We start from the raw sequence: 27,716 nt of genomic DNA, 5'->3' as shown, positions 1-27,716 counted from the left end.
AATACGTGTTCCCCTCCTCTTACAACCCGGGTTCCTTCAAACGAGGCGTGAAAAGGCATCTTGCGGGCCGGCAAGGCGGGGACGGCTAGTACAGAACATTCTTCCTGACTGTACTGGCCGTCGTCGCGTTTGGACTCTACTACCACTTACCATCAGGTGGAGTAGAGTCATTTGCCATCCCGGCGCATATAAAATATATATATATATATATAAAAGAAAACAATTGTGTTTTCTATTTGTTATATTAAATAACAAATAATATCATAGAATTTTGAATTTTGTAGGATGCACTCACATTGAGCTTTAAAAAAACCACATATACAAAAATATTAAACTTTATTTCATCGTACACAATGATATGTATTTACAGTGTATACTGGCACAGATATTATAGCAACTACAATAATTAAACTTAATTATGCCAAAATTATGAACCATAAAAAAATGAAACGATCACCGAATGCTACCGACACACCAGTAGAGCTATTCTATAAGGACAAAATACGAAACACGCCTAACGCGCTATAAGCCGCGGAACACGGTCGTAAAATATCTGTAAGAATTAGTATCAGATAAATATATAAACAAATAACAATATTTATAATACATAATTATAACATTAAAACAAAGGATACTCGAATCAAAATAGCGTATTACCGTGGGTCGGTTTTCAACATTTTACGAGTGAGATTCGAAGTGAGTTCTCACTGAAGCTCCTCTCACGTTTTACATGCCAGTAATGTATAATTCATAGAACATTTTAAAATAACAGCTAATTGTTAAGCGCCAAACGGAGCTTCACTATAAAAATGTATTTTATAATAACATTTTTTTTAATATGGAAACACTTCATCAAAATCGTTATCATAGGGGTGAGAGCATTTTGGTGTAAATAAGTTTAATTATTATTATATCTTTTAATATTCAATATAAACTTTTATAATACTTTTCAAACAATACGAAGCCAAGCCGTTTAAATTTAATTATAGAATAAACGATAAAAAAACGTAACGTCTATTTAATACAATAAACTATTGTTTTTTTATGTACAACGGAATGTAGATTTTTAATGATTTTAATTTTGTACAAAAACATTTATTTATTAAAATTAAGTATTCGAAAATTAAAAAGTAATTTAAATCTAGGGCAGACATTTAAAATGAGAATGTATAAATTCGTTCGATCTTCAAATATTTTAGGAACCGTTAAATAATACATCAATCAAATAAGGCCGACAGTAAGTTTACATAATTAGGGTCCGTTCACACAGACCGGCTCGGAGAGCATCGGCCTGCTTTTTTCTTTTCACACAGACCGGGTCGTATACGCTTGGAATTGGCCGGAGCGGAGCCGCCAACTATTTCACATCGACCGGCTGGAAGAGATCTGAAAGCGGGTGCGAGCGAGAAAGAGCACGCAAGCGGAGCCGGTCGGCTCCTTTTATTACTTCACACGAAGCGCGTTCAGGCATTTTTAATGACAAAAAAGGTGCAAATGCAAAAATAAACTTTACTACAATCACTCAAAACACTGTTTCCAACGTGATAAAAATCTGCTCTCCTCTCCGAGCCGGTCTGTGTGAACGGACCCTAACGAGTATAATTATATTTGTTTGATAACTACAGTTCATCCTTATTTTTTTTCCTTTTAAGAGCCAAGTCATCATGCTGGAACCAGGTGGCGTAGACCCTGAGCGGTTCTGGCGACGAGTGCCTATGGAAGGACACCGGGCGGTCTCTTGCCAGCACTTCACGCGGGTAGTCTTGAGGGCGTGCCTTGATAAACGAAAACCTTAATATAGTAAATGTATTATCAACAGATATTGTCGATAACATCCTGAACATAAAATTTCAAACTCAACGATAACACGCCCTAGAATGCATATAACATTGTAATCGTGTTTCATACTGATATCAGTATGAAACACGATTACAATGTTATTTTTACTTTCAGCTGTTTTAACTTAAGAGCCTTAAAATCTTGTGTTCGACACAGGCAGTCAGTGAAGTGACAGATGCGAAAGATGTACAATCCTATCATTATCTTATCATTCATAACTAAACTTGGCGACGCCCTTACGGCGTCAGAAGCAGTTTAAATTTCTAACAGCGTCAACGTCTACGAGTGAAGCAAACCACTTACTGCCCTAACAGTAAGTGGTTTGCGTGGTGAGGTATATATTATATGCCCACATATCTTCCTTTTCAAAACTATGACTACAAACGATGTCCGAAGGCCGACGAAGCGTTAGCTGAAATAATACCTCAAGGAAGTCTCGCCCCTCGGAGGCACTACTGACCTGGTGGAAGAGCGGCGAGTGCGTGAGCGAGACGTTGGCGCGCAGCGCGCAGGCGCCGAGCGCCATGTCGTCGGGCGCGGCGCGCGCGGCGCACGCGCACGGCGCCAGCGCCCGCGCCGCGCCCGCCGACAGCGCCGCGCCGCCGCCGCCCGTTATGTAGTCGTAGCCTGCCGGCCGACGGCTCGCTTTAGTACACAATATGTGCTGTCTACTGTCGGACATATTCATAATTCTTTTAATATAATTTATATCGTCGTCGGTCTAGTGGCTAGATATAAGGCCGCAGCTGTCGAGTTTCTAATTCCAGGTCGAACCGATGAAAGGCTATGATTAAAGGCAATTAAAGTATATTAAAGGGTTTTTCTGTCGAAAATTAGTCAGTGACAGCCCGGAGTCCGGAAGTTAGAATCGTGTACACCCTCGGACAGCACGTAAAAGCCGCTGGTCCTGCGCCTGAAATCTTTCCGGTTGTGACGAATTTTGTGTCATCAGATTGCGGGAATAGTTTGCGAACACACACACATCCTCTAATGTCAGTTAATATGTCCTGAGCAGTTGACTAATGGCTACTCTCTTGGGATTGGCAGCCGTGACCGAAATGGGTCCGGAAGTCATCATTAATATATAATTAGTTCGGCTCTAAATTTAACCTCGTAATTAATCAAAATCGTTTTAGACTAAGAGTGGCCCGTACCAAATATTTCAGGAATTTCCAGAGTAACCGATATGTATTGACAGTCATAAATTATTCAGAGTGAAGTTAATTATCAAGTTCTTTCATTCATATAAACACATAAGAATTATTTGAAAATAATAAAAATATTTAAATTTGACCTTTACCAACTGTCTCCTTCTTGCCGTATCCGTAACCGTATCTCTCTCCTAGAACCGTTATGTCGGAACCGCCTCGGTAGCAGCTCAGCAATTCACAGAGCCGCTGGACACTTTTAAATTAAATTATCTTTGTATTAAAACAAAAATTCAAACAAGATAAAAGTAAAAATATTTATATAAGATTTTACTATGCAATTACAAATCCACTAGATTGATGAATGGGTCCCTTTCTTACCCTAAAATAGTGTCATCATCAGCCAGAAATATCCATTTAATATTTGGAAGATCTTTAACTCTCTTCACAACTTCCTTCAAAATGGTGACCGTCTTTAAACAATGACCTGTCTTCGTGTTTGGCACACCGATATCAACAGCCGGAAGATCAGGATCTGTGGAAATATTTTACCCTGATATCTCTTCATTCAGGCAAGTCAATTTAGCAGGAATGTAGATGATACAGTAAAGGTCACGATAAATTGACATTCACGCCAATGACGATACATAGTATTGTAAACAATGCCTTTCATTTGCATGCAATGTTTGCAAGCACAGTTTACAAATTAAAAAAAAAACTATAAATTATATGTACTCTTTTTTCATTTTCGAATTATGTCAATTAAACTTGTATGCAGTTTTGTGCTTTCTGTTAAAATTACAAGTAAAGCATTACTTAAGCATCTACAAACTATGCATCCCAAAAGAATTTATACAAAATCAAATTACATCTTACATTGCCAAGCCAGCCACAGATATATGTACCTATGTACATATGTCTTAACTGTTATTACACTTGATCGTTTACGAGTTTGTTTGGGTAAACAGTATTTTAACCTCGATTTATTTTTCACACAATATTTAATACTATTTTTCGCCAGCGTTTGGAGTTTTAGAGGGTTGGAGGGCAGGTTGGATATAAAAAGTAGCGTATTTATTCCATATTTTTCTATTTCTTTACGTGGGTTTGCTTGTTTTATACTAAATTGCATCAGCATCGTTTTGTGGTTTAGTCGTGAAAGCGCGTCAGACAGACAGAGTTACAATATAAGTATAGTTTTTCTATAACAACAATAAAATGTATTTTTTACATTTAATTTTAAGCTTACTTAATTAGAGCAGGCGTACATGGCTCATTATGTAAAAAAAAATCTGGCATGTAGCAACGGAATATTATGGTACATACATGATCGCACAAATATATTTTTAATTAATTATACGCAAATAAAACAGTATATATTATGAAAGCCAACATTATAGAAGATCAGACTAACGATGATTATTCTATTTGTAGAAATTCTAATTAACTGACGCGAATAAATTCTCCCACGCGAGACTGTTCTATAAAGTTTTAACTTTAGTTGATAAGTGAGCTGAGATAGTCCAGTTGATAGATCACGTAGACCTTAACCGACGATCGCGGGTTCAATTGTTGGTAATGGTACAAATGGTTTTATTAAACAATTAAACCATACTACTTTTTATAATCTTGTACTGACGAGAAGAAAAAATATCGTGACGAAACCTGCATGTGTTGAATGAAATTCTTTCATTTTTATATCCACAAACTCGAACAGAGTGGGTTCTCTTTTATCATTTACGGGTTATTACTTTTTACAATAGTAAACTTTTAATAGATTGCCAGCTGAACTGCAATTCAAACATATTTCCTTAGGTCCAGCGACTCCATCCATCCCAAGTTGGCATCCCAAATATGGGATCAGGTTTCATAACAAATATGTACAAAGACAAAGAGGATTTTAATAGGTAGTAAGTTCCTGTATCTTCCTGTATCTTCCGTGATCACAGTATCCTCACCCCTCTCCTTGATACGTTGTTTCCCAAAATTATCCCAGCGTCACGCCAAAGAAGAAGGAAAACTAATATTAAACCCGGAGCGGTGCCTCCGTTTAGGCGTAAGCCAGTCACCTGCGGCCAAACCAGCACCACACGTATTGACTCGTCATTCCTGCGGATCCTGCTGGGGAGGAGGAGAGGGTGGCATGGGTACTGGGCAAGCCCGTGTTGCCATAAAGTCGCCTGCCCAGGCGTAGCTGCATCCACGGAGAGGACACTTCGCTCACCTGTCTTGCAAGTGGAAAACAACACGGAGAGTGGCTTGCTTAAATCATCTGACAAAGATGCAGAGGCCTATATATATAATTTAGTAAAACATAGATATTTTTGTTATATTTTTTTTTTCTTGTCTCGGATATTCTTCTATTATTGTAATTAAGTGTTAGTTTATTTATATTTATATTTAATGTTATATGAATTTCCTGTAGCTACTTTTTCCTTTTTATGTTTAATTACAAGCGGTGTTTACCTATAATTAGTTGTTGCTCTGCTCGATGTATGTATATATTTTAAATATATTAAGTATTATATTCAGTGTATACAACCTTAATAAATAAATTAAAAAAATAAAAATTAAACCTAATATTTTCGCATAAACGCTCAAGCCTATTTAGTGCATAATAAAGTTACTGAAGTGGCAACACGTATTACATTAAAAGTATAATTATCCGTAACAGCCTGTGAATGTCCCACTGCTGGGCTAAAGGCCTCCTCTCCTCTTTTTGAGGAGAAGGTTTGGAGCTTATTCCACCACGCTGCACCAATGCGGATTGGTAGAATTCACATGTGGCAGAATTTCAGTGAAATTAGACACATGCAGGTTTCCTCACGATGTTTTCCTTCACCGTAAAGCACGAGATGAATTATAATCACAAATTAAGCACATGAAAATTCAGTGGTGCTTGCCCGGGTTTGAAACCACGATCATCGGTTAAGATTCACGCGTTCTTACCACTGGGCCATCTCGGCTTAAGTATAATTAATTAATAAAAATTATATTACGAAAAACATAATTTTTGAAATCAACGGAATTAATTTATAATCATCTTTTGTTATTGATAAAAAATTACAATAATCGAATCGGCAAACTAAACATTAACGCTATCACAAATTTCAAAAGTTTGAACGTATAGATAATCTACTGAGACCAAGTAGATTCATCCGAACCTTTATAAATACGAATAGAACAACAAAGGAATGGAATTAGATCGCTAAGACTACAAAGGCAGGAATTAAGCTCGTGACATTTGGATTGCTAAATAGTCTTATCTCCGTAACGACTTGCCTTTGAGTTTACCTGCCCTCAGTCTTTTAACTTTCAAGCGTTTAATATATCTCTAAAATTAAATTAAATTCAATTAATGAGATAAAATAAAAATAAATACGCTTTTTTAAATAAAATCCTGGTTGGTATTGAGTGTCACATTCGGATTTTAATCACCTCGCTGGTATAGTGTAATTTAGTTGCTTTTTACGACGAAATAAATCACGATATTTTCGTCTGTGCACAAGTCAGCAATTGCTAAATAATCACTTATTTATATATATTGATATAATATTTATTTATTTATTTACCGTTATTCTAACTGCCTTGGAATAAACATGTAATTGAGACAGTAAATTAACTCATCTTATCTATATAACAATACGTGAATCGAAATTAATTTCGAAAATATGAAATTCGTAAAATTGTCGTAAACTAAACATAAAAAAGAGATGAATCATGATCATATCAATGGAAACTGTGCCGTAGATTTACAAAAAAAAATGAAATGATTTTAAGAATCGTCTAAATGTATACAAGAAGATTATTTGTAGCTTACCAGATTTATCACTGAAGAATTGCAGATGTGTGACGTGTTTTCCCCATGTCTTCTTCACCACCTTTGCTCTGGTTGAGTGGAAACCTGTCCAAGTTTTCACTGCGAAGTAAATCGAGTCCTCAGCGATAGGACTGCCCTGTCAGGACAAAATGTTTAGTTTGCTATGGATTGTGAAATATGGAAAACCTTTAATAGTATGTCTTATCAATCAGTTTATTTTTATTTTAACATTTAAATTATAATTCTGGAAATGAGATAATCATACAGCTCATATATTTCAACATCACAATTTTCGTGTAGGCAAATTCAAGAAAAAATATAACTCACACATATATCGAACTGCCTCGGGTACGTTGCACAGTTATCTCCGGAAACAACACAGAAGCTCAGATCAGGAGTCAATAACGGTCCAGGATTATTGCTATCCCCATAAACAAGTTGTGCCAATTCGAACGCAGGATCGATTGAGAAGTCAGCTTCTAGCTTCCTCTCATCATTTTCTATTTGATTCACGAGTCTGGTAATATTGTTTTATTTATTACATTCATTTAAATTTTCTTTAACCTGTTGATATCTGGTAATCTTACCTGTCCATTAATTCAATTCTCATCGCGAAACCATTTGCAAAATGGGGATATACAAAACCACCATCATCTTCCAAATCTTCGTAAAAGGCAAAATGGTGTATTATCGTCGGTTCATCATCACTTAGTGGATAACCAATCCACATTGTATCCTAAAAAGCATAAGATTGTTTTTCATAGTTAAAATTTTACCAAATATTAACAATTAAAAGAATACCTGCCAGTACACAGTACTAAAGAAATAATAATGAAATATAAACTACCAATTATATTACCTTCTGATTGTCAGCCGCTCCTAAAGCTTCAAATAGCTTACTGCAACGTACAGTAGTATGTGGTTCGACGAACAGAACCCATCGTACGTCTGTGTTTTTGTATTTAGTAACTAACGGCCTCAGTAGAGGAATTATCGTCCAAGCTCCAGCTACGGGTATATCTTCATGTGTTATGTAGACTTTCGGTGTAAGCTACAATATTATTACATTGGCTTTAATTCAAAGACTAAAAAATTTGGTCACGAGTCACGAATGAACTTCACGGACAAAATTCACATTGATTTTTTTAGCTTCAAAAAATTATTCGCATAGTATTTTTTTTTGAAGTATGATATTCAGTTTTATTAATCTAATTGTTAAGATGTTAATGTGTTTTTAAATTTTGCGGTTATTTATATTACAATTCAGTTAGTATAGTTATTCAAAAATCGTGCATAATTTAATACATTATCGATTTTAAAAGTTAAACAAACTTCAAGTCCTACAGAAAGTCTAAGAATAGCGTTTATAAGTGCTTTTGTTTGCTCTATTAAAGTTTCTTTTATAGTATTTACTTTTCCATTTGAAACACCGGAAAGAAAATAATAATTACCTCTTCTAATTCATTTACTTGATTTTCTATTTCACGTTTGAGTCGACTTGCAACGCTTGCATGATATGGTTCTGCTTGACTAACTATAGTAAATACAACATTTCTTGAACCTGAAAAATAATTTTGACTCGATAAAATAACGCTCCATTTATACTAAAACTTATACGTGCTAACTTACGATAGCATTTTAGCCTTTAGCTAAAATACTAATTGCACTCAATTATCACAGTCACAGTCATAAGTTAACCTAAAATTATATATGCCCTATATTTTTTCGAAATTCAACAATCAATTCAAAAAAAAAAAATAGAAAAGATAATCACAGGCACTTATATATACATTATTAACGTAGTAATTTCGTAATCTATATACTTTATTAAAAAAGAAAAAAAAAGACATGTTTAAACAGCTTGTTTAACATAATCTGTCATCGCAATGGCACGAACTCTGTATCATTAATGTGTTTACATTACCTGAAGGAGATAACGCGTTCGATGTAACGACATTATCATCAAATTATGACAAATAGCTTCGCACGTCGATCGGAGCCCCGCTGGGATCATCAATCAGAGGTTCACGTGTCATGGCTATTAATCAGGTGTACATGAACTTAGGGTACGTTCATTGATGTATTGACATGAGATATACGATACTGTTGTCTATGGATCTATTGATTGAGAATTATGATGCCGTGGCAATATTAGATAATTCACCCCATGGATTATGTTAATTGAAATATGAAAAGCTGAAGACGTTGATAGGTTAATAAATTGATAACGGAAATAATACATTTTGATAATTTACTTATTAAATTATTAACGATTAGTACAAAGAAGGTATCATAATTAAAATAGTTTGTATATAGAATATATATAAACCAACCATCGCTTACATAGCCAATGCGCCACCAACCTTGGGAACTAAGATTTTATGTCCCTTGTGCCTGTAATTACACTGACTCACTCATCCTTCATCTTTTGCTGTAGAATATCTGATGAGTGGGTGGTACCTACCCAGACGAGCTTGCACAAAGCTCTACCACCAGTAAAGCTCTACCACCAGTACAAAGCTCTACCACCAGTTATTATATATCATATAGAATATATGTATATAGTCTTTGGACTACATTTTTTTTTGTTAGACAAATCTCCAGTTTCTGAAAGCCTGATCATCATCAGATTACCCAATTTAATATCATTAATCATTTCATAAATGACAATACAATTTTATTTAATATTCTTACAATTGGTACCAAAGTATAGTTGTTATAAATTAATACCGTATATAACTTCTATATAATAATATGACTATGATATTTTTGGTGAACTTTATCGATATATTTGTCAGCAAATACAATACGTCAGTTAACACACTTTAGCTCTTAGCCTAAAAAACTCGGGAATACACAGAGGGGATAAATTACATCGTTAATCGATAAGCACTTATCTGAATAATGTGATAACCATACCTCATTGTTAAAGATCCACCTCAAAGCCTCAAGGACAAATGTTTTTGCAGCAATTTATAAATATACTTTCTTTTATAAATATTCTAAATAAATCGATACAAATATATTAATGCGAGGCGAAAAAAAATGTAAAGATAATACTCGTATGCCGATGAATTATTCATCAGCTAATAACGTCGGCAAGTTTAGTGCAATCAAAAAGTTTTGCTCAAGATTTATGGTGAGGAAAGTTCGCGTGTGAAACCTTGAAAGCGTGTCAGTAAATTTTACTAGTACTAGTGAGACGTGAGGTGGTTTTAGTATTTTTGCATGACAGCTTTATGAAAAAGCAAATTTAAGATTTTTGTTCCCACCAAGATTTGATAAAAGACATGCTAGTCATATTTTCATTGTATTTTACAAAAAGAAAACCAAATGATAAATTAGTGGGACTGAATAAAACTATATAAATAATTAAATAAGAACGAAAACTTTACCAAGAATCATATCCTAGCCGATTTCCCTTACGATTTAGTAACGTACGTAAACTATGTAATTTGAGTAAAGGTATTATAGAAACATTTGGTTTTGATGTGCCTATGTATTGAGAAGTAGAAAATAAACAAAGAATAAGTAGCAGTCATTGCAACTACTTTCATTATTATAATTATACCTCGAAAGTGAGGTTAAGTAGGTTTAAACGGGTTGCATGAATAGATTTGGGACTTTTTAAATGTTATGCTTGTGTTTTGGAACTAATTAAAGACCTTTCAGAAACTTAAATAACAAATAATCTTGTATTTAACGTATTTTGTAATTGATTCAGCTGTAAAACAATATACATATTGGAACGCAATGTTTTATTTTAAAAGCATAGGAAATGTTAACAGGTACATAATATACCAATTCTAACCTCTGGATGTCGTTTGATTGATCTCAATACAGCCATCGAATTAAGGGATGGTGATAGCTCATTACAAATCCATTTCCGCGATACTTACCAAGAAGTACTGCAATGAGTTTTTAATGTCTCGCACCTCAGGTGATCGTTTGCATTATTCATTGAGGCAACTCTGACTGCTTTCAGTTCGCGGATTTATCCTACTCGGATTTCGCTTTCAGAGATAGGCCGGTCGCGGATAAAGAGAATGAACGTAATGTTCCGAGAGTGATAAAGTGACTTCTCGTTTTATTCGAACGTGTTCGCTCAACGATTTATTTATCGTCAAACATGTTTCAGATTAGTATTTAAATTCACTCGAACTTAAAACGAAACGAACGAATGAATTTAAACGAAACTGACGTATATTAAATGAATTCGAAAAACAAATAGTCGGAACTAACACGTGTCATCGAGTTCCAATAACAAATTCACTACATTCATTCGATATTCCATTGCCACAGCGAAATCAATTTCGTCCAATTTTGCTGAAACTTTTCCAACTGAATCCTGGATAAGGTGCAAATAGCATTTGGGAGCATTAATAATTCGACGCCATCGTACCAAATGGATGAATTCCGTCCGAATCTATCGGGATTACGGCGACAGTCGCAACTGAATCTCTTGTTACTTGTGCCTCAATTTTCGATAGCAATATTTTGAAAATTTGGCATTCTAAAAAAATACATATTGATTATAGATTGAAATCATTGTTTTTATAGCAATGCATTATGACCATTATACGCACTATATTAGGCACTACGCAGCTAATCTGCTGTAGAACATATTTAAGAAAATAATATCTATATTTACATAGGTAGCTCAGTAGCTTTTACTGTTTTATAGCTGCAGCCAAACTAGTATCAATGAAAAAAAAATATTGTTTCCTTAAACTTTCAATAATAATTACCGTTGAATTTCGAACATACATAAAAATACGTCTAAACATTTAGTTGGTATTCATATGAGCTGAAGTTACGGGTTTATATATAGAAATTTTAAGCATTTAAACAGGACCAAGAGACAGAAACGTCCACAGCGAGGTCTCCAGGTGACAATGCACTTCAAATTCTGTACAATCAGAGCACACAAATCTGTCGAGAAACTCACTGCACACTCGCTGCTGGCTGAGAGCTCACATCAATAATTCGAGCTCGTAGATTCGACGAGATCCTGAGGGATTTCATCCGATGCCGAATTTATAAAGAACGAATGATTTCAATTTGAAGCGAGGCTTAGTATGAAGGTGTTTTTGCGTTAAGACAAAGGATCTAACGGAGTATAAATTCGATTATGTTACTTAAATAGAAACGAACAAACATTTTAGTATTTCTAATTTACAAAAAGCGCGATCGTTTGAAATAATTTTTCGTTAATATTGTCTGTCTGGCTACATACTTGTATGACATAAGATTTTAATGAGAGCGACAAAGTAAATACCTTCTATAAGAGTATTTCATACATATGTATATACAGCTTTTATTTTCATGTTCTACTGTTGGTCCCCTTCTCTTTTTTCTACTTTTGTGAGGAGAAAGTTCGGAGCTCTGATAGGAATTAGTGGATACATCAATTATTATCACACATGTGAATGAGAGTATGAGATGAATTACAAACGCAAAGTAAGAATATGAAAATTCCGTGATGCTTGTTCGGATTTCAACACGCAATCATCGGTTAAGATTCCCGTGTACAGACCAACCATTAACCAACTAGGCTATGTCAACTATTCTAACAAATACAATCCTTAATTAACGTGTGGGATAAGATAGGTAATAAACATAACGGATCCATTGTTAATCTTTAGAAAAAAACATGAATAAGGTAACTTATAAAGAAAATTTATAAAAATATGTTTATTTTTAGAAATAACCTTATTAAAATATTTGCTTTTATATACTACAGAATTTCTAAGCATTGTTATTTATTTGTTAAACATTGTTAGAAATTTTTTTCAATAAATTCTACGTATTCGAAACTAGTAATATTTTCTAAGCACTTGGTAAAAAAAAATGAGGGAAAACATTGAGATGGAACTGTGGAAACGGCGTGTATTAGATACTATTAGGCGTTTATTGAGAACCCAAGCATCTGAGAAATAATCAAACAAGCATTGGTCCAGGTGCAATAGAAAGGAAATGGTTTTAAACATGTGATTTATGCATTACGTTGTTATACTTCTCGAATCATTTTATTTAACTCTATTTAATAGGAGAAAAGTTATTTAGTTTATTTTTTTAATAGAACCAAGATGAATCAAAAAGTGAAGTTGCTGCACGTGTATTCACCAACCGGCACTGAAGAAGCTTTGTAGAATACGCTTCAGGCCCTGTTCTTATAATACCTACCAGTGTGACAATTACATGCTCAATCGAGCTGGCTAATTAATTTCCTTGGGTAATATAAAAAATGTTACATACAAAATGGATATAATTTACTCTTAATGAAATATTAATGTACAAATAAGTTTCATAAACAAAATTAATTACTTAATAATTTTCAAAGCAATCCAACATCGTATTCGAAGTAGTACTCTCAGCGAAGTAGGATTAAGAAAGTTTACCCAAACGTCTCCAATACACTATTTCCTCTTTACTTTCAAAAGGAAATTCAAATAAGACTACCTTTTATCAGATTTAAGTTTCTGATTCGACCGGGCTTCAACTACGTTCCTCGAAATGCACTTACTGATACGAATTGCTCTCTGATTTCTGGACCGAATTGTGAAATGGAAAGAAGAGAATAATATCTCCGTAGTCGAAAAAGTTCCAAGAAGATTTATTTGGATTGAATAATTTCGTATTCATAATAGTGATGAACATAAAAATAGTATATAAACGAAGTATTTTTTACTATTTACTCAATTATTTATTGTATTCCACAATATTTATATAATGTGTATGAGGTAAGCTTATAATAATGAGAACATTATGGACCATGTCGGGCAACACAATAGAGGCAGAAAAGCAGCTTATGAGCGTAATAATGTTATTTTACTGTATTACAAAATGTTAATTATTTTAATAAGTATTTATAATAATAATAAAATTATATTTATTTTTTAACGCGTTTATTTTTTAATGCGAATCTTAACCAATGAACGTGGGTTCAAAACCCGGGCAAGCACCTCTGAATTTTCATGTGCTTAATTTCTGTTTATAATTCATCTCGTGCTTTTCGGTGAAGGAAAACATCGTGAGGAAACCTGCATGTGTCTAATTTCATCGAAATTCTGCCACATGTGTATTCCACCAACCCGCATTGGAGCAGCGTGGTGGAATAAGCTCCAAACCTTCTCCTCAAATAGGGAGAGGAGGCCTTAGCCCAACAGTGGGACATTTACAGGCTGTTACTTTTACTTCACTTTTATTTATTTTTTATTTTTTTAATATTAATGACATATATTCTTTTAATAATTCATATATTTTGAATTTCTTTCGAGGGCTTATTGACTATATAACTATATAGTATATAATATATAATCGACGTTGTCCTGCATGTGTTACACTCGGTAACAGCCTGTAAATGTCCCACTGCTGGACTTAAGCCACCTCTCCTTTGGAGCTAATTTCTGACATAGTTATACGCATACGAATATTTATGTCAATCGTTGAACTTTGAAGAAGGTTATGTACTAAAGCGCAATGTAACAATGAGATACAACAATGTTTATAATATAAAAAAAAAAACTTAATAATGATTTATCCATTGATTTGTGTCCTGATTAATCTAAAACAGATCATTCGAATATCATCCACCCGCCCACTCATTAGATATTATTAACGCTAAACAGCAATACATAATTATAATTATACAGATAGATATTATAATTGTAGAGACAATAATAAAATTCTAAAATTAAAAGATGTCTTATACCAATCATCACAAAATATATATAACATTTAAGCATTGCAATTTCGAAAAACATTACGAGATACATAAATGCTCCAGGGTATAAGGAACAAATAATAGTAGGCGGAGGATCGTCTGACTTATTATAGATTGGTTTATAATTATTGCATCTAACTATTTAAAAATATACGACGGAGTAAGATCGTGTTCAAAGTCGGGAGGGGTGATTACTGTTTAGTAGGTAATTAATAAAGGACCCGAGATGGTCCAGTGGCTAGCAAACGTGCATCGTAATCAACTCGTTCTGACACAGGCTAGGATCATAATAGGAATAAAAAAATCTTTGTTTACCTATTTACCTTCTATACAATGTTTATAAGTATGTATATATTAAAGTATGTTGTAAAGTAACAGCCTGTGAATGTTTCACTACTGGGATACGGTCTCCTCTCCTTTTTTGAATAAGTTCATCGTGAGTTCAAATCCAGGCAAGCACCACGGAATTTATGTTATACATTGGTATAAAAATTACAACTTATTAAATAAGTATTGATTTGGTCAAATAAAAAATAAATTTAAAAAAAGCCGAGATGGCCCAGTGGTAAGAACGCGTGAATCTTAACCGATGATCGTGGGTGAAGGAAAACATCGTAAGGAAACCTGCATGTGTCTAATTTCACTGAAATTCTGCCAAATGTGTATTCTACCAACCCGCCTTGGAGCAGCGTTGTAGAATAAGCTCCAAACCTTCTCCTTAAAGAGAGGAGAGGAGGCCTTCAGCCCAGCAGTGGGACATTCACAGGCTGTTACGAACGTACGAACGAAATAATTATTCTAAAAGCTAACACTACCGAAAATAGCTTAACACAGAATTATCGCTAACATAATAATTAAGCCGTTTAGTACACGGAATTGTATCTTAAAATTTCGTTGAAAGCCCTATAATTATGTTTCTTTCTTGAAGATATTGATTCAAATATTCATCGGGGAACTAAAGCGGCCAGTGACATTTATGTACAAAATAATATCCTATTAAATAGATAACTGTGATAACATAAAATAATACTATATACTGTTTTGTTTCTCTATCTTGTCAGTCACTGTGCAATGTAAAGTAAACAATAAGGATTTGAATTAATAAAAAAATCTCTATATGTACACAAGTACAATGTATACTTTAATTTTGTGTATGTGTGGTGTGTGTATGCGAGCTGGCGTGTATGCGTGTGTACGTATCCCGCTGACTTTCTTTCGCCGGTTCTTCTGAGGTCTGAGGTGTTTATTTCCGAACCGGTGGTAGATTTATGACAATCTATAAGTAAGTCTAATGCTTCTATATTTGATAAAGATTTTGACTTTGATACATACGTGCGTGCGTGTGTGTGTGTGTTTTTGTGTCCATTTACAGCAATAGTTTGCGTCGTTATACTCTTATTAAGAAAAAGATTACATGAATAAATTAAACAATTTAATAATGTTATTACTTTATTATTTCAATGGTTTCCTATTTTAATGGGTTTGATTATAAAAAAAAAACACCGGACACGTCACACAAAACAAGTTATTGTACATTTTTATTTTAAATTCTTATAATAAAACTTGATATAACATTGACTCGATCGAGGAAAAGCCAAAATAACGAATCAAAGTTGTTATTGGAAGGCGGACTTAATGCTAAAAGCATCCTTTGTGATCGACGTATAGTGGAGAAAACGTTTGTGAACAAATAACCTTTGCAAGAATTAGAACAAAACCAACCAATATTAAAACACAGCCTACTCAAATATCCGCCATATACATATATATACATAAATTATAATGGTAATTAATTATTTTTGTAAATAAAATTTAAAGTTACCATCAACACAATCTCGAACGTGATTGGACAGAGTAAAAATCGGTTAACATATTCCAAAACGACACAGAACAACGTGATAAATATCAAAATCCTATCAGATAAATATTTCCTCTCATATATAAAACCAGAATATATGAAACAAAACGAGTAGACAATGAAAGAAGCCAAACATTTCACGAGCTTTTAAAACGAAAATTGTTATGTTAAAACAAAGTCATATGGAGCGAATGTGAAGCGTGGCGACATCAAAATCCGCAATAATTCTAGAACAATCTCAACAAACAAAGGATGCACTGAACAACACCGACTCTACCTAGAAGAGCCAACTACATACTAAGTTGACAAAGTACACACGCTAAATTATGCAAGATACGGCACCGAGGCTTTAAAAGTTTCTCCTACCGAGTTCCTTCATAAAGGACAAACTGTACCTGCACGTTTTTGTACTCTTTTATAACTGTTTTAAGTTATTGCAAGTGAAACGCAGTTTCATTAATGTCCGGCTTCTTTGAACTCACATAATATAACTGTATACGATAATGATATTAGGCTGTATTACAGGAATAAAGATTTTTTTTTAATATGGTATATTAGTCGTTCTGATTACTATCGTTACTGGTGGTAGGGCTTTGTGCAAGCTCGTCTGGGTAGATACCACTCACTCATCAGATATTCTACCGCAAAACAGCAGTACTTGGTATTGTTGTGTTCCGGTTTCAAGGGTGAGTGAACCAGTTTAATTACAGGCACAAGGAACGTAACATCTTAGTTCACAAGGTTGATGGCGCATTGGCGATGTAAGTGATGGTTAACATTTCTTACAATCCCTATGTCTATGGGCATTGGTGACCGCTTACCATCAGGTGGCCTATATGATCGTCCGCCTACCTGTAATATAAAAAAACTATCTTATATTGAATGAAATCGATACTAATATTATAAAAATAGAAGTAACTGTGTGTCACGCGTTCACGACTAAACCACTGAACCGATTTTTATGAAATTTAGTATGAAGCAAGTTTAAGCCCCCAGGAAAGAAAGAGGCTACTTTTTTACAGCTAACACCTACTCTCTCTAACACGGGGGCACAGCCGCGGGTTAATACTAGTTTTGTATATGTTATTTGTATTATTAACATTCATCTATTGCATATTATAATTATTTCTATAATCAATTTCACATATCACTTCTGTCTGTATATAATGATTGCGTTTAACGGTGTTTCGTAATCGAGATTTTTCTTAAATCATAGGTCTAAAATAAATAATATATACATATATATACGTACGTATAAATAGCAAATATATTTTTTAGTGTGGAATTTTAAAACCAATCGAGTAAGTGACGGCAATCTATTTAATGGAAATCTGTTTCTAACACTTTAAAATGTCGGTAGGTAAGAACTGTATTGTAACTTTCCGCTCGCTATTTGTTTTAACTTTAAAAGAAAATGATAAGAAACAGCACTTTAATATTAATATTTTTGTTTCTGAAACTGAATATGCTTCGGTAAACTTCAATATTTGTTTTAAAAGATTTTTTTAATTTTAATTAAAATACAAACTTTATTTTATGTACTACTAGCTACGTGTCCCGGCTCCGCGCGTGTATCATAAGGGTACATAAAACGTTAATATCGTTATACATATAACTCTATTGGTTTACGCGGCGCACGTCAGTAACGCTGGCAGTCGTCATGATTTTTTCAGACATATTTCACAATCATTGATATATTTCAGTCAAAACCTAATGATATCTATACCGACACACAGCCGCCACGCCAAAAAAGCACCCTTTTTTATATTTATAATAATTTAAATCATGGTTAGGCCCGTATTTACAAACAATATTATGAAGACGCACAAGTCACAACGCAAACGATTCAATTCATAAACGCGATTTTAGCGATAGAAATACTACGTGTTTATAACGAGACGCTTATGCACAAGACACAGCCTGTTAATGTCCCACTGCTGGGCTAAGGCCTCCTCTCCCTTTTGAGTTGGTATGCCCAATGCGGGTTGGTAGAATACACATGTGGCAGAATTTCAATGAAATTAGACACATGCAGGTTTCCTCGCGATGTTTTCCTTCACCGTTAAGCACGAGATGAATTATAAACACAAATTAAGCACATGAAAATTCAGTGGTGCTTGCCCGGGTTTGAACCCGCGATCATCGGTTAAGATTCACGCGTTCTTACCACTAGGCCATCTCGGCACAAGCGGCTCAAAAATATAAAAGTTATATTACGCAAGTAATATCGTGACATTTGATATGAATTAACGTTGAGACTTTGTTCCTCTAATTTCTTTTATTCTTTTTCTCTCTTTCGTCTCGGAAAAGGCAAAGGTCTTGCAAAGACAGCCAGAAAGCCCATTTCGTCTATATTTAAAAAAAAATATAAATGAAATTAAATGCGTCGATGTAATTTATATTCCTAACAGTATAAACATGTTAGCTAATAATTATGTTAGTGACATAGCGAATATTAGATTATGCTAATGTGAATTTATTATGACGTCAATTATAAAATAATTCAATTAGCAGTTCTCTAACATAGGTCTATAAACAATTAGTACACCAATTCAAATATAATGCATGTAGGCCTGAATATTAATCGTGTTATCAACGCTTGGATGAAACTGATGTTGTATCGATAGCTATAATATACAACACGAAAATGATTTAATATGTACCGTATATGTTTGTTTAAGACGGAAACATCACGACATAGTTATCAAGAGGGGACAATAATTAAATTTCGGGGCCAATAATTATAACAACGCTCAATTCTTAATGTAAGATCTCCCTCGGGAGTTAATGTGTGATGAACTCCTCTATGATTAGATGTCAGTATCGTTATAGAAGTAGAGAAATTTTTTGTTTAGAAGAATGTATGTTGTTTGATAAAGCTGCCGACTTTTATATCATAATGTTCAGCTCGATATTGCCGCTACCGACGGTATTATATTGGCGTAAATAGTTTGCGTCTGGTTCCGTATGTCTACCATTTCCAGGAAACTCGCGTGTAAGAAGCTTACGGCGAAAGATCCACCGCGTCAGTATATTTTATATGACTTAGAAATTAAAGACACACGCCACGTCCGCCTGTTCGATATAATCGCAGAAACTAATTGGTGAATTTTGATTCCGCTTTCACTAATAGAAGCTAGGAAGCTTCCATGGTATGCGCTATGCTATTAAATATAGGTATATGAAAATGATGTATGGCAGCACTGTTCTTCTCAGACAGTTTTAAAGACCCGTCCCCGACACAAATTAATACCAAAGTGTAAAGCTAGGTGTTTCATCTCATAGTAAATTATGAAGTAAATAATATGCAAGAAGAACTTCAAAATATATGAGGATACCTCATTAAAGTCTGATCATTAGAACTTCGAATAGAAAATCAGATACTATGTTTTCAATATAAATAATTGGAAAAGTTAAACTAGGCATATACTTTGTATCCGTTTATAATATGTTAAATATAAAATACCCTACATTTATCTTTAAAAAACGATAATTTAGATTATTATCTATCTAAATTATCGTTTACAATTTTTTTTTAATTCGAATATACTTTTGATAGATTAAATTACGTGTTTTATTAATAAAATGACGTCACACGCCAACGATACACGTCACAAACGACCACGCGATCACTTATTCTTAATACAAATATAGGAATAATAAATAAGACTCGTTTAAAGCCTCTTCTTACAACGCTCAAGTTATAAAACGAGAAATGATTTCTCAACGATGTCTGTTCGAAAGTATAAAGTTCAAGTAAGCAAGCTTTCATGTCAATAACTTATGTTTTACATGTGTTTACATAAGTTATTTATGTTACATTTTATTAAGACATTACTGTTATTGTATGTTAGCACAAGTTTTCTTTCATTTATAGAAATAATTAAAAGTAAAAAGATTGTTGCTATGCTATGTTGCTTGTTGTTGCAGCTTTAGAGCTATAATGTAACGTGTACGTTTCATTATTTTACTTAATAACTCCGGGTGAGTTATTAATTATATTGAAACTCCATGCTAATAATATTGAAAGTATTTTTTATTGAAATTTGTTTCCGTTATTACTTAAATCCTATCTGCTTAAACAATATCGTAATCAGTTCTATTGCAAGCGTCCTATTAGACGCACATACAAACAATATGGGAAACGAAACTAATTTTTTTATAAGAAACTTATTAATTAACTAATTACCCATTGAAAGCAAAATAGATTCGAATATCAAAATATAATGATTTGACGGAATTTGAAAAATCGAAACGCATCACAATTTACAAATAAAATCATAACATTCATTATTAATTGGGTTTCAACGGCGGTCATTCACGCGTTTCACGGCACATGCAACTCCGAAAAACGAGGGTTAATTAAAAACAAGAAAACCACAGTATAATATGTATAAAATAATCACCAAAATTTGAATTTTATGGGAATTGTCAAAATATATATGTGAAATCGTATAGCTAATTATAGCGCCGCTTTTCAGGGATGATTCGTCTCAGTTTATGAATTAATACAACGTGTAATCTATAGCAAAGACGATCACGTAATCTAGGCATTGTCATCGTGTCTAACTAAGCAGAACCCATATAATGCATCCGAAACAATATGATCTAAGTAAGTCAAAGTATTTTTTTTTAAACAGTAGTATTCTAATAGTCCTAATCCAATAAAAAGTACAATAAATTCACCAAAACCATTCATTTATGAAATTAATGGAATATAGCAACTGAACTAATTGACAGACATGGCATTGCAATCCCAGAATTGTTTCTTTTTTAATTAAAAATATGTACCAGGAAAGAAAAATAAATCCTAAAATATAATAATTAGAAAAGAACGCTTTCGCGAACTAAAAAGAGAGAGACTTTTTCCAGTAAATTAATTTATATTAAAACCTTAAAAATAAGTTTTTTTAGATTTATTTAGGCACAATTTACTTTTAATGAAATACCATACTAAAAAAACGAAAATAGCGTGAGAATGAAAACGTGTTTTAAAAACGACTCTGACCGATAGTGCCGTGTCCGAATATTAAATGTTAATTTAGGAAACTGAAAGGTAATAAAAAACTATTAATTATTCGCATTGATTCAAGTTATTTATAGATAAAAAATTGTCTTTTTTTATTATATGACACAGGTGTAACAAGATACGGTCTAAGTAGACTTGGTTCTACAGTGTGCATCTTATATGTGCACACAATATACATATATTAGTATATAGTATTTGAGTTACTTGAATTGATAACTTCTGCTCGTATTCATTATTTAATGCAATATTAGTATGTTACACTATCATCATTGTTTAAACTAAAATTTTGTTACTACGATAAGAGTAACGCAAAACTAATTTAAAATTATTCCGTAAGCAATTTGTTTCCAAATTATTACAAAATTCACAGTTAAATAACAACAATAAACCTACGTGTTTAAATTGTACCGCAACTATAATATATTATCTGGTTACCTATCTATATTTTACTATAAAATAAAAATGTTATGCTATCAAAACTTACCGAAACTAGTCGCTGTTTGTATTAAAGCGAATAACGTCAAAGCCGTAACTGAAACAAAAAAATAAAATAAAATAAAATCAACCAATAAAAAAATAAAAAAACTGTACTCATATAAATAAAATTAATTGATTTTTTATGATTTTTTGTGATTTATAATCACAGGGTTCATAACTTGAACGCGTCTTTTACCTTTCGCAAACATTTTGGCGGGAATTTGCGCGGGAAACGTTCTGTATCCCCTACGAACGAAGCGAAACTGCCGCCCTTAACGTTACCGCCGTACGGATATCGTAGCTAGGCGATGTACATACCTATATCACGTTATCATTACGAATGTCTCGATTTGTTCATATTAAATATTAATTTTTTATTAACTTTATACGACGCAAGCAATTGAACCTGAATCCATATCTATATATATTCAAAGTTTTTAATTCAATATTCAACAATTGACACTTGAGAAGAGTCAAAATAAAAACCCGGACTTGGAAAGAATTGAATATTTACATCGTTTGATCGTTTGCGGTTTAATTTTATCAGGCTGGAGTCGCGTTTCGTTTCATTTTTTTATAAATCCCCAATGTGGACGAAGGTGCTATGTATAAACTCACTATTTATACACAACTGAGGTGACTTTTTATATATTCGAGTTACAGGTCATCTATAAATATTTACTTTTAATATGAAAAATGTTACATTACTTGAACGTTTAGAATCTATACTTCTGTATGAATCTATTACTAGGAGATCAGTAACTCACCCAAGGACTTGTTTTGTATTATACTTATCACCCAACAAAAACAAACATTATGTATTAAATACTAATATTACAGAGAGAGAGCGCGAATTTTGCGAGTTAATGCGGAAAAATTATTTCACAACTCAGTTACTATATATTTATATTTATATATATAAATAAGCTAGTTGTGATTATATTCGTCAACTAAGTCGGAAAAAATCGTGCATCGTGAATGCTTTCACCGCGTCAGCTCCGTGACTAACACTGCAATTCGGAGTTCGGACCATTGATTATAGTAAAATGACGAGATACGCATGAAAAAAAGCGCAGTACGTGTGGTACGATGGCTTCAGTCTTGGCACTCTATGAGCGAAGAGACAGATTGGCGATTGTTTATTATAAAATAGCACGGGATAAAAACCTTACTTTAATAGCACAAAGTCAAGACATATAGATACAGATATATATATATATATATATATATATATATATATATATATATTGTGTATGTTTGTATTGTTTTGTTGTATTTATATGTTGTATATGTATTGTATGAAGCCATAAGCACATGAAGCATATCGAAGCCGAGATGGCCCAGTGGTAAGAACGCGTGAATCTTAACCGATGATCGTGGGTTCAAGCCCGGGCAAGCACCACTGACTTTTCATGTGCTTAATTTGTAATTATAATTCATCTCGTGCTTTACGGTGAAGGAAAACATCGTGAGGAAACCTGCATGTGCCTAATTTCATTGAAATTCTGCCACATGTGTATTCCACCAACCCGCACTGGAGCAGCGTGGTGGAATAAGCTCCAAACCTTCTCCTCAAAAAAAAAAAAGGGAGAGGAGGCCTTAGCCCAGCAGTGGGACATTTACAGGCTGTTACTGTCTTACTATATGTATTGTATACGTAATATATATTTATCTCATTTATATTGATGAATGAAGAACAAGAAGGAGTATTTAAAGCTGACTGCCAACCTTCGCTATATATATATACAACACCACATACAATATAGACATTGTAGATATCTACAAATCTCTCATACAAAGTTTTCGTTCAGCTTTAATAGTTGTTGCAGCGTTCACCTGAAAAGTACCGAAAAGACTTCGACTAGAAGGACTGACTACGTCATTACCTGTGGGATTAATAAAAAATAGATAATATGTAGAAACCAATTTGTATAAATATTGTATAAAGTAAAAAATAAATACGAAAATCGAGTAGTGGACTGTAATTTGTTTATCAGTAGTAATTATAACTGAATTAAAAGCATCACAGAATTCTTAATAATAAATTTTCCAAAGCAAAAAGTAAAGAAACAACAGCCTTCTTAGAACATCGTGAATATTCAGTGTGCTCTGAAGTCTAATATAAACTTTGATGTAGATTTAAACTGTACTTTAAACTAGACGTGAAGTAAAGCGTGGCAGTTATGTACGTTATATTCTTCTGCAGGCTTCCTGTATAATTTTATTATACCATCTCGTTTTTTATTGTTAAAACATTAAAACTATGGCATATTATGTTTTCTATCTATTTATTTAAAAGAATAACTGGCTGACTGACTGACATATTAACGCTCAGCCCAAACTTTTAAACAACAGGATGGCATGTCATCGAAATCCTTGGCACTTTCTATTATAGTCTAGCTCTAACTACGTTGTCTTGTTGTTGATTACCTTAAAAATTACGTTTACTATTTAATCATTCACAACAAATGATAAGTGAAGCCATATTTATTATGCTATTGATATAAACTGGCACACAACTGCGTTGTATTTTTTTATTTGTCTATAACGTGCATCCGAGTGCGATACATCTAAAATATCAGCCAACTGACTAACAAAGTACGATTAAAATAACTAAAAATAAAATTATCTAATTAAAAATCCCCAAGTAAGCGTAATATAATTAAAAAATGCTGATATCAATATCCAAATTATTTTTACGATTTGAAATAAATTTACGCAACTTGACTGACAGTTTTTGAAAATTTGACCAAGGAGTTTTATATATTACTTGTACATTAATATAATCTTACACAGCATATTTTCCATGATAAGCATTTTTAGTATCCTGACGTTGGGCTCTAATTAAAGTTCAACCGTACCGTAACAGCCTGTGAATGTCCCACTGCTGGGCTAAAGGCCTCCTCTCCTCTTTTTGAGGAGAAGGTTTGGAGCTTATTCCACCACGCTGCTCCAATGCGGGTTGGTGGAATACACATGTGGCAGAATTTCAGTGAAATTAGACACATGCAGGTTTCCTCACGATGTTTTCCTTCACCGTAAAGCACGAGATGAATTATAATCACAAATTAAGCACATGAAAATTCAGTGGTGCTTGCCCGGGTTTGAACCCACGATCATCGGTTAAGATTCACGCGTTCTTACCACTGTAAAGTTCAACAATATTAGTTATTATCATCGTGAATCAATCTAACTTTAATAGTTTTAAAACTCGATTAGAATTATTATCAGGAAATACATTTTATTTATAAAAAAAAATTTAACAAGTTAAAAAATAGCAGCGTCGCGTCAGTCGTCACGTTACAAATTAATTATTATTTATATGTGCTCTGTACAAAATTATAAATTTAATAAAAATATCAAATACATAAATAAAACATACATGAATAAAGTAGCATCCATTAAATGACGTAAATCGAGTAAATGATTTCGTATAAGTGCGACTTATTATGCATTTTCTTTAAAACAGCAATGTTAAATAATTTAAATTTTTCTTATAAATAAAGGCCCAGGAGAAATGGCGCAATGGCTAAAACGCGATGATCGAGGGTTTAAACTCACGCAAGAACCCCTGAATTTTAATAGGGTTCATTTATACTTATAATTAATTTCATGGTTAGCAGTGAAGGAAAACATTGTGAGGTAACCTGCATACTGTTACTTCACTTTACTTCATAAGTTATAATTATAGTTTTAACAAGTTGACAAAGCTACGTTTATTGATTCAGAACACATTTTTCATTTTCATTAAATATAGATCCTTGAAAATAAAACTTAAATGTTAAAATACTACAACTACCTTTAACAAATAAATAGATTTTTAATAATGAAATAAGTGAGTCTAATGCAACACATTTATCATTTATATCCCTTTGAGCTTCAATAAATGATTAACTAAAACTACATTTTAAAAATGATCAATCAATATATGGATGGATTAGTATTATATAATATTACTTATTTTATCAGTATTAATACTTAAAACTCGAACAATTGTTTAACGTAAAAGGAAAGTAGTAAAGGAAGGAAAGCTATGTTTATTTATTATTCATTAAAAGGATAATGTAATAATAATAGTAATAGACCTCCAGACCGATTTCGGCCACAGCGGCCAATTTCAAGAGAGATTAGCCAATTGCGCAGGACATATTATAGTGCACAAGTGTGTGTGCCAACGTAGGTGCATTCTCTATTCCCTAACTCTCATAATCCAATGGAACGGCAATCCGACACGACCAGAAAGAGTCCAGGCACAGGACCAACGGCTTTACATGCTTTCTTAGGCATGGGAGTGTACACACTTCCAACTTTCAGACTCCGGGCTGCTATTAAGAATTTTCAGCAAAAAAACTCAATAACTTTTTATTGGTCCGACCTGAGATTTGAACCTACCTATAGAACTACCTACAGAATAGAACCTCTGGGTCTATGGCCTTACACTAGACTAACGAGGTAGTCAAAAGGATAATATAGTTGTGTGCAAATTATATAGTATATTAAAATAACTTATTACCTAGTGGCATACAGTACATTTATGCTACTAGACCTACAAATATACAGACTTATATACCGTGAGTCTAAAGAGTGCTCGTCTTACACCAATGCAATAAACATTGATATGTAGTCTCTTCTCAACAGGTTATGCAGTAATATGACACCAAATATGACATCGATAAACAAATAATCCAACCAATAAATTTTTCTATTATCATATGTTAGCTGCCCTAAGAGTAAATCCAAAAAGAACTTTCACTGGTGGTAGAGCTTTGTGCAAGCTCGTCTGGGTAGGTACCACCCACTCATCAGATATTCTACCGCAAAACAGCAGTATTTGGTATTGTTGTGTTCCAGTTTGAAGGGTGAGTGAGCCAGTGTAATTACAGGCACAAGGGACATAACATCTTAGTTCCCAAGGTTGGTGGCGCATTGGTGATGTAAGCGATGGTTAATATTTCTTACAATGCCAATGTCTAAGGGCGTTTGGTGATCACTTACCATCAGGTGGCCCATATGCTCGTCCGCCTTCCTATTCTATAAAAAAAAAAAAACTACCAAGAACAATATAAGCTACTAAGTTTCATGGCAATGTTTAAGGCAGATTCTAAATTACAAACCGGTAATAGCATTTTGTTCAATTTAATTCTGTAAAATGGCAATTTAAGTGCATACAAGAAACTTACTACTTATTTGGATAATTTAAATAAACCTCCCATATCTTAATAAATTCTCAATAAGTAAGTCCAAGAGGGAAAAACTTTATGTAAAGATATTTCTTTAAGTATTATTAACATACTTTGTTTTATTTCAATTAAAATAATAACATAACAACGCTAACTGCAACGTTAGCCGCTTATTTTTTTTTAAATAATAAGGCTAAAATGTATCCCGGTTTTTAAGAAAAAATCAAACAGTAAACTGTACACAGTAGTTTTATTTAATGTTAATATAAAATAAAATGTAAATAAAGTAATATACTCACCAATACCCATTGTTTTAATAAAGCTAGATCATCTATTTATGTGTACCATTAGAATTATTGTATATTTCAGTAATTTGTAAGGTAGGTACTTTTATTTACTATTTTGAACTTTTGACAACTAAAAGTTAAGTCGCACCTACACGCGATCACGTATACTAAGCGCAACCTCAAATATCGCATATAATGCCTGTTATTAAATACAATAATATTTAAATAACATGATCGTATTACTAAATATTGAAACCATTATTCAAAAATAATTTAATATATACTCAATCTATTATTTTTTTCTTTTGATATGCTATACATAACAATAATTAATTCTTCTCTCTAAAGTGGA

The 27,716-nt window shown here is 33.2% G+C and overlaps 1 protein-coding gene across 2 annotated transcripts; it reads right to left on the bottom strand.

Annotated features, from left to right (window-relative positions):
* Positions 1 to 1,598: 1,598 nt before the first annotated feature.
* On the bottom strand, positions 1,599 to 27,485 carry LOC126770192 (beta-1,3-glucosyltransferase). Of its 2 annotated transcripts, none has more exons than XM_050489440.1 (11): positions 27,377 to 27,485; positions 21,905 to 21,952; positions 8,259 to 8,368; positions 7,667 to 7,858; positions 7,395 to 7,543; positions 7,135 to 7,324; positions 6,808 to 6,943; positions 3,369 to 3,522; positions 3,134 to 3,243; positions 2,300 to 2,466; positions 1,599 to 1,775 (listed from the first exon to the last, which is right to left on the bottom strand). In XM_050489440.1, exons 1-11 carry the CDS (start codon positions 27,384 to 27,386, stop codon positions 1,620 to 1,622), a joined length of 1,422 nt encoding a protein of 473 aa, XP_050345397.1. In that variant the 5' UTR covers positions 27,387 to 27,485; the 3' UTR covers positions 1,599 to 1,619. The 2 variants fall into 2 exon arrangements, with proteins under 2 accessions (XP_050345397.1, XP_050345398.1); XM_050489441.1 differs by lacking the exon at positions 27,377 to 27,485 and adding an exon at positions 22,094 to 22,137 and having other exon boundaries at positions 3,140 to 3,243.
* Positions 27,486 to 27,716: the final 231 nt, after the last annotated feature.

Source organism: Nymphalis io, chromosome 8 (assembly GCF_905147045.1).
Source record: "Nymphalis io chromosome 8, ilAglIoxx1.1, whole genome shotgun sequence".
Classification (NCBI taxonomy): domain Eukaryota; kingdom Metazoa; phylum Arthropoda; class Insecta; order Lepidoptera; family Nymphalidae; genus Nymphalis; species Nymphalis io.
The sequence above is the reverse complement of the archived record's forward strand: the minus strand, read 5'-3'. Positions and strand labels throughout refer to the sequence as shown.

Coding starts and splice junctions, on each gene's coding strand:
- LOC126770192 (XM_050489440.1), bottom strand. Junction 8,369..21,904: donor ACAAACAGCGACTAGTTTCG/GTAAGTTTTGAT, acceptor ATTATTTTTCAG/GTTCAAGAAATGTTGTATTT. Junction 7,544..7,666: donor GAGCGGCTGACAATCAGAAG/GTAATATAATTG, acceptor TATGCTTTTTAG/GATACAATGTGGATTGGTTA.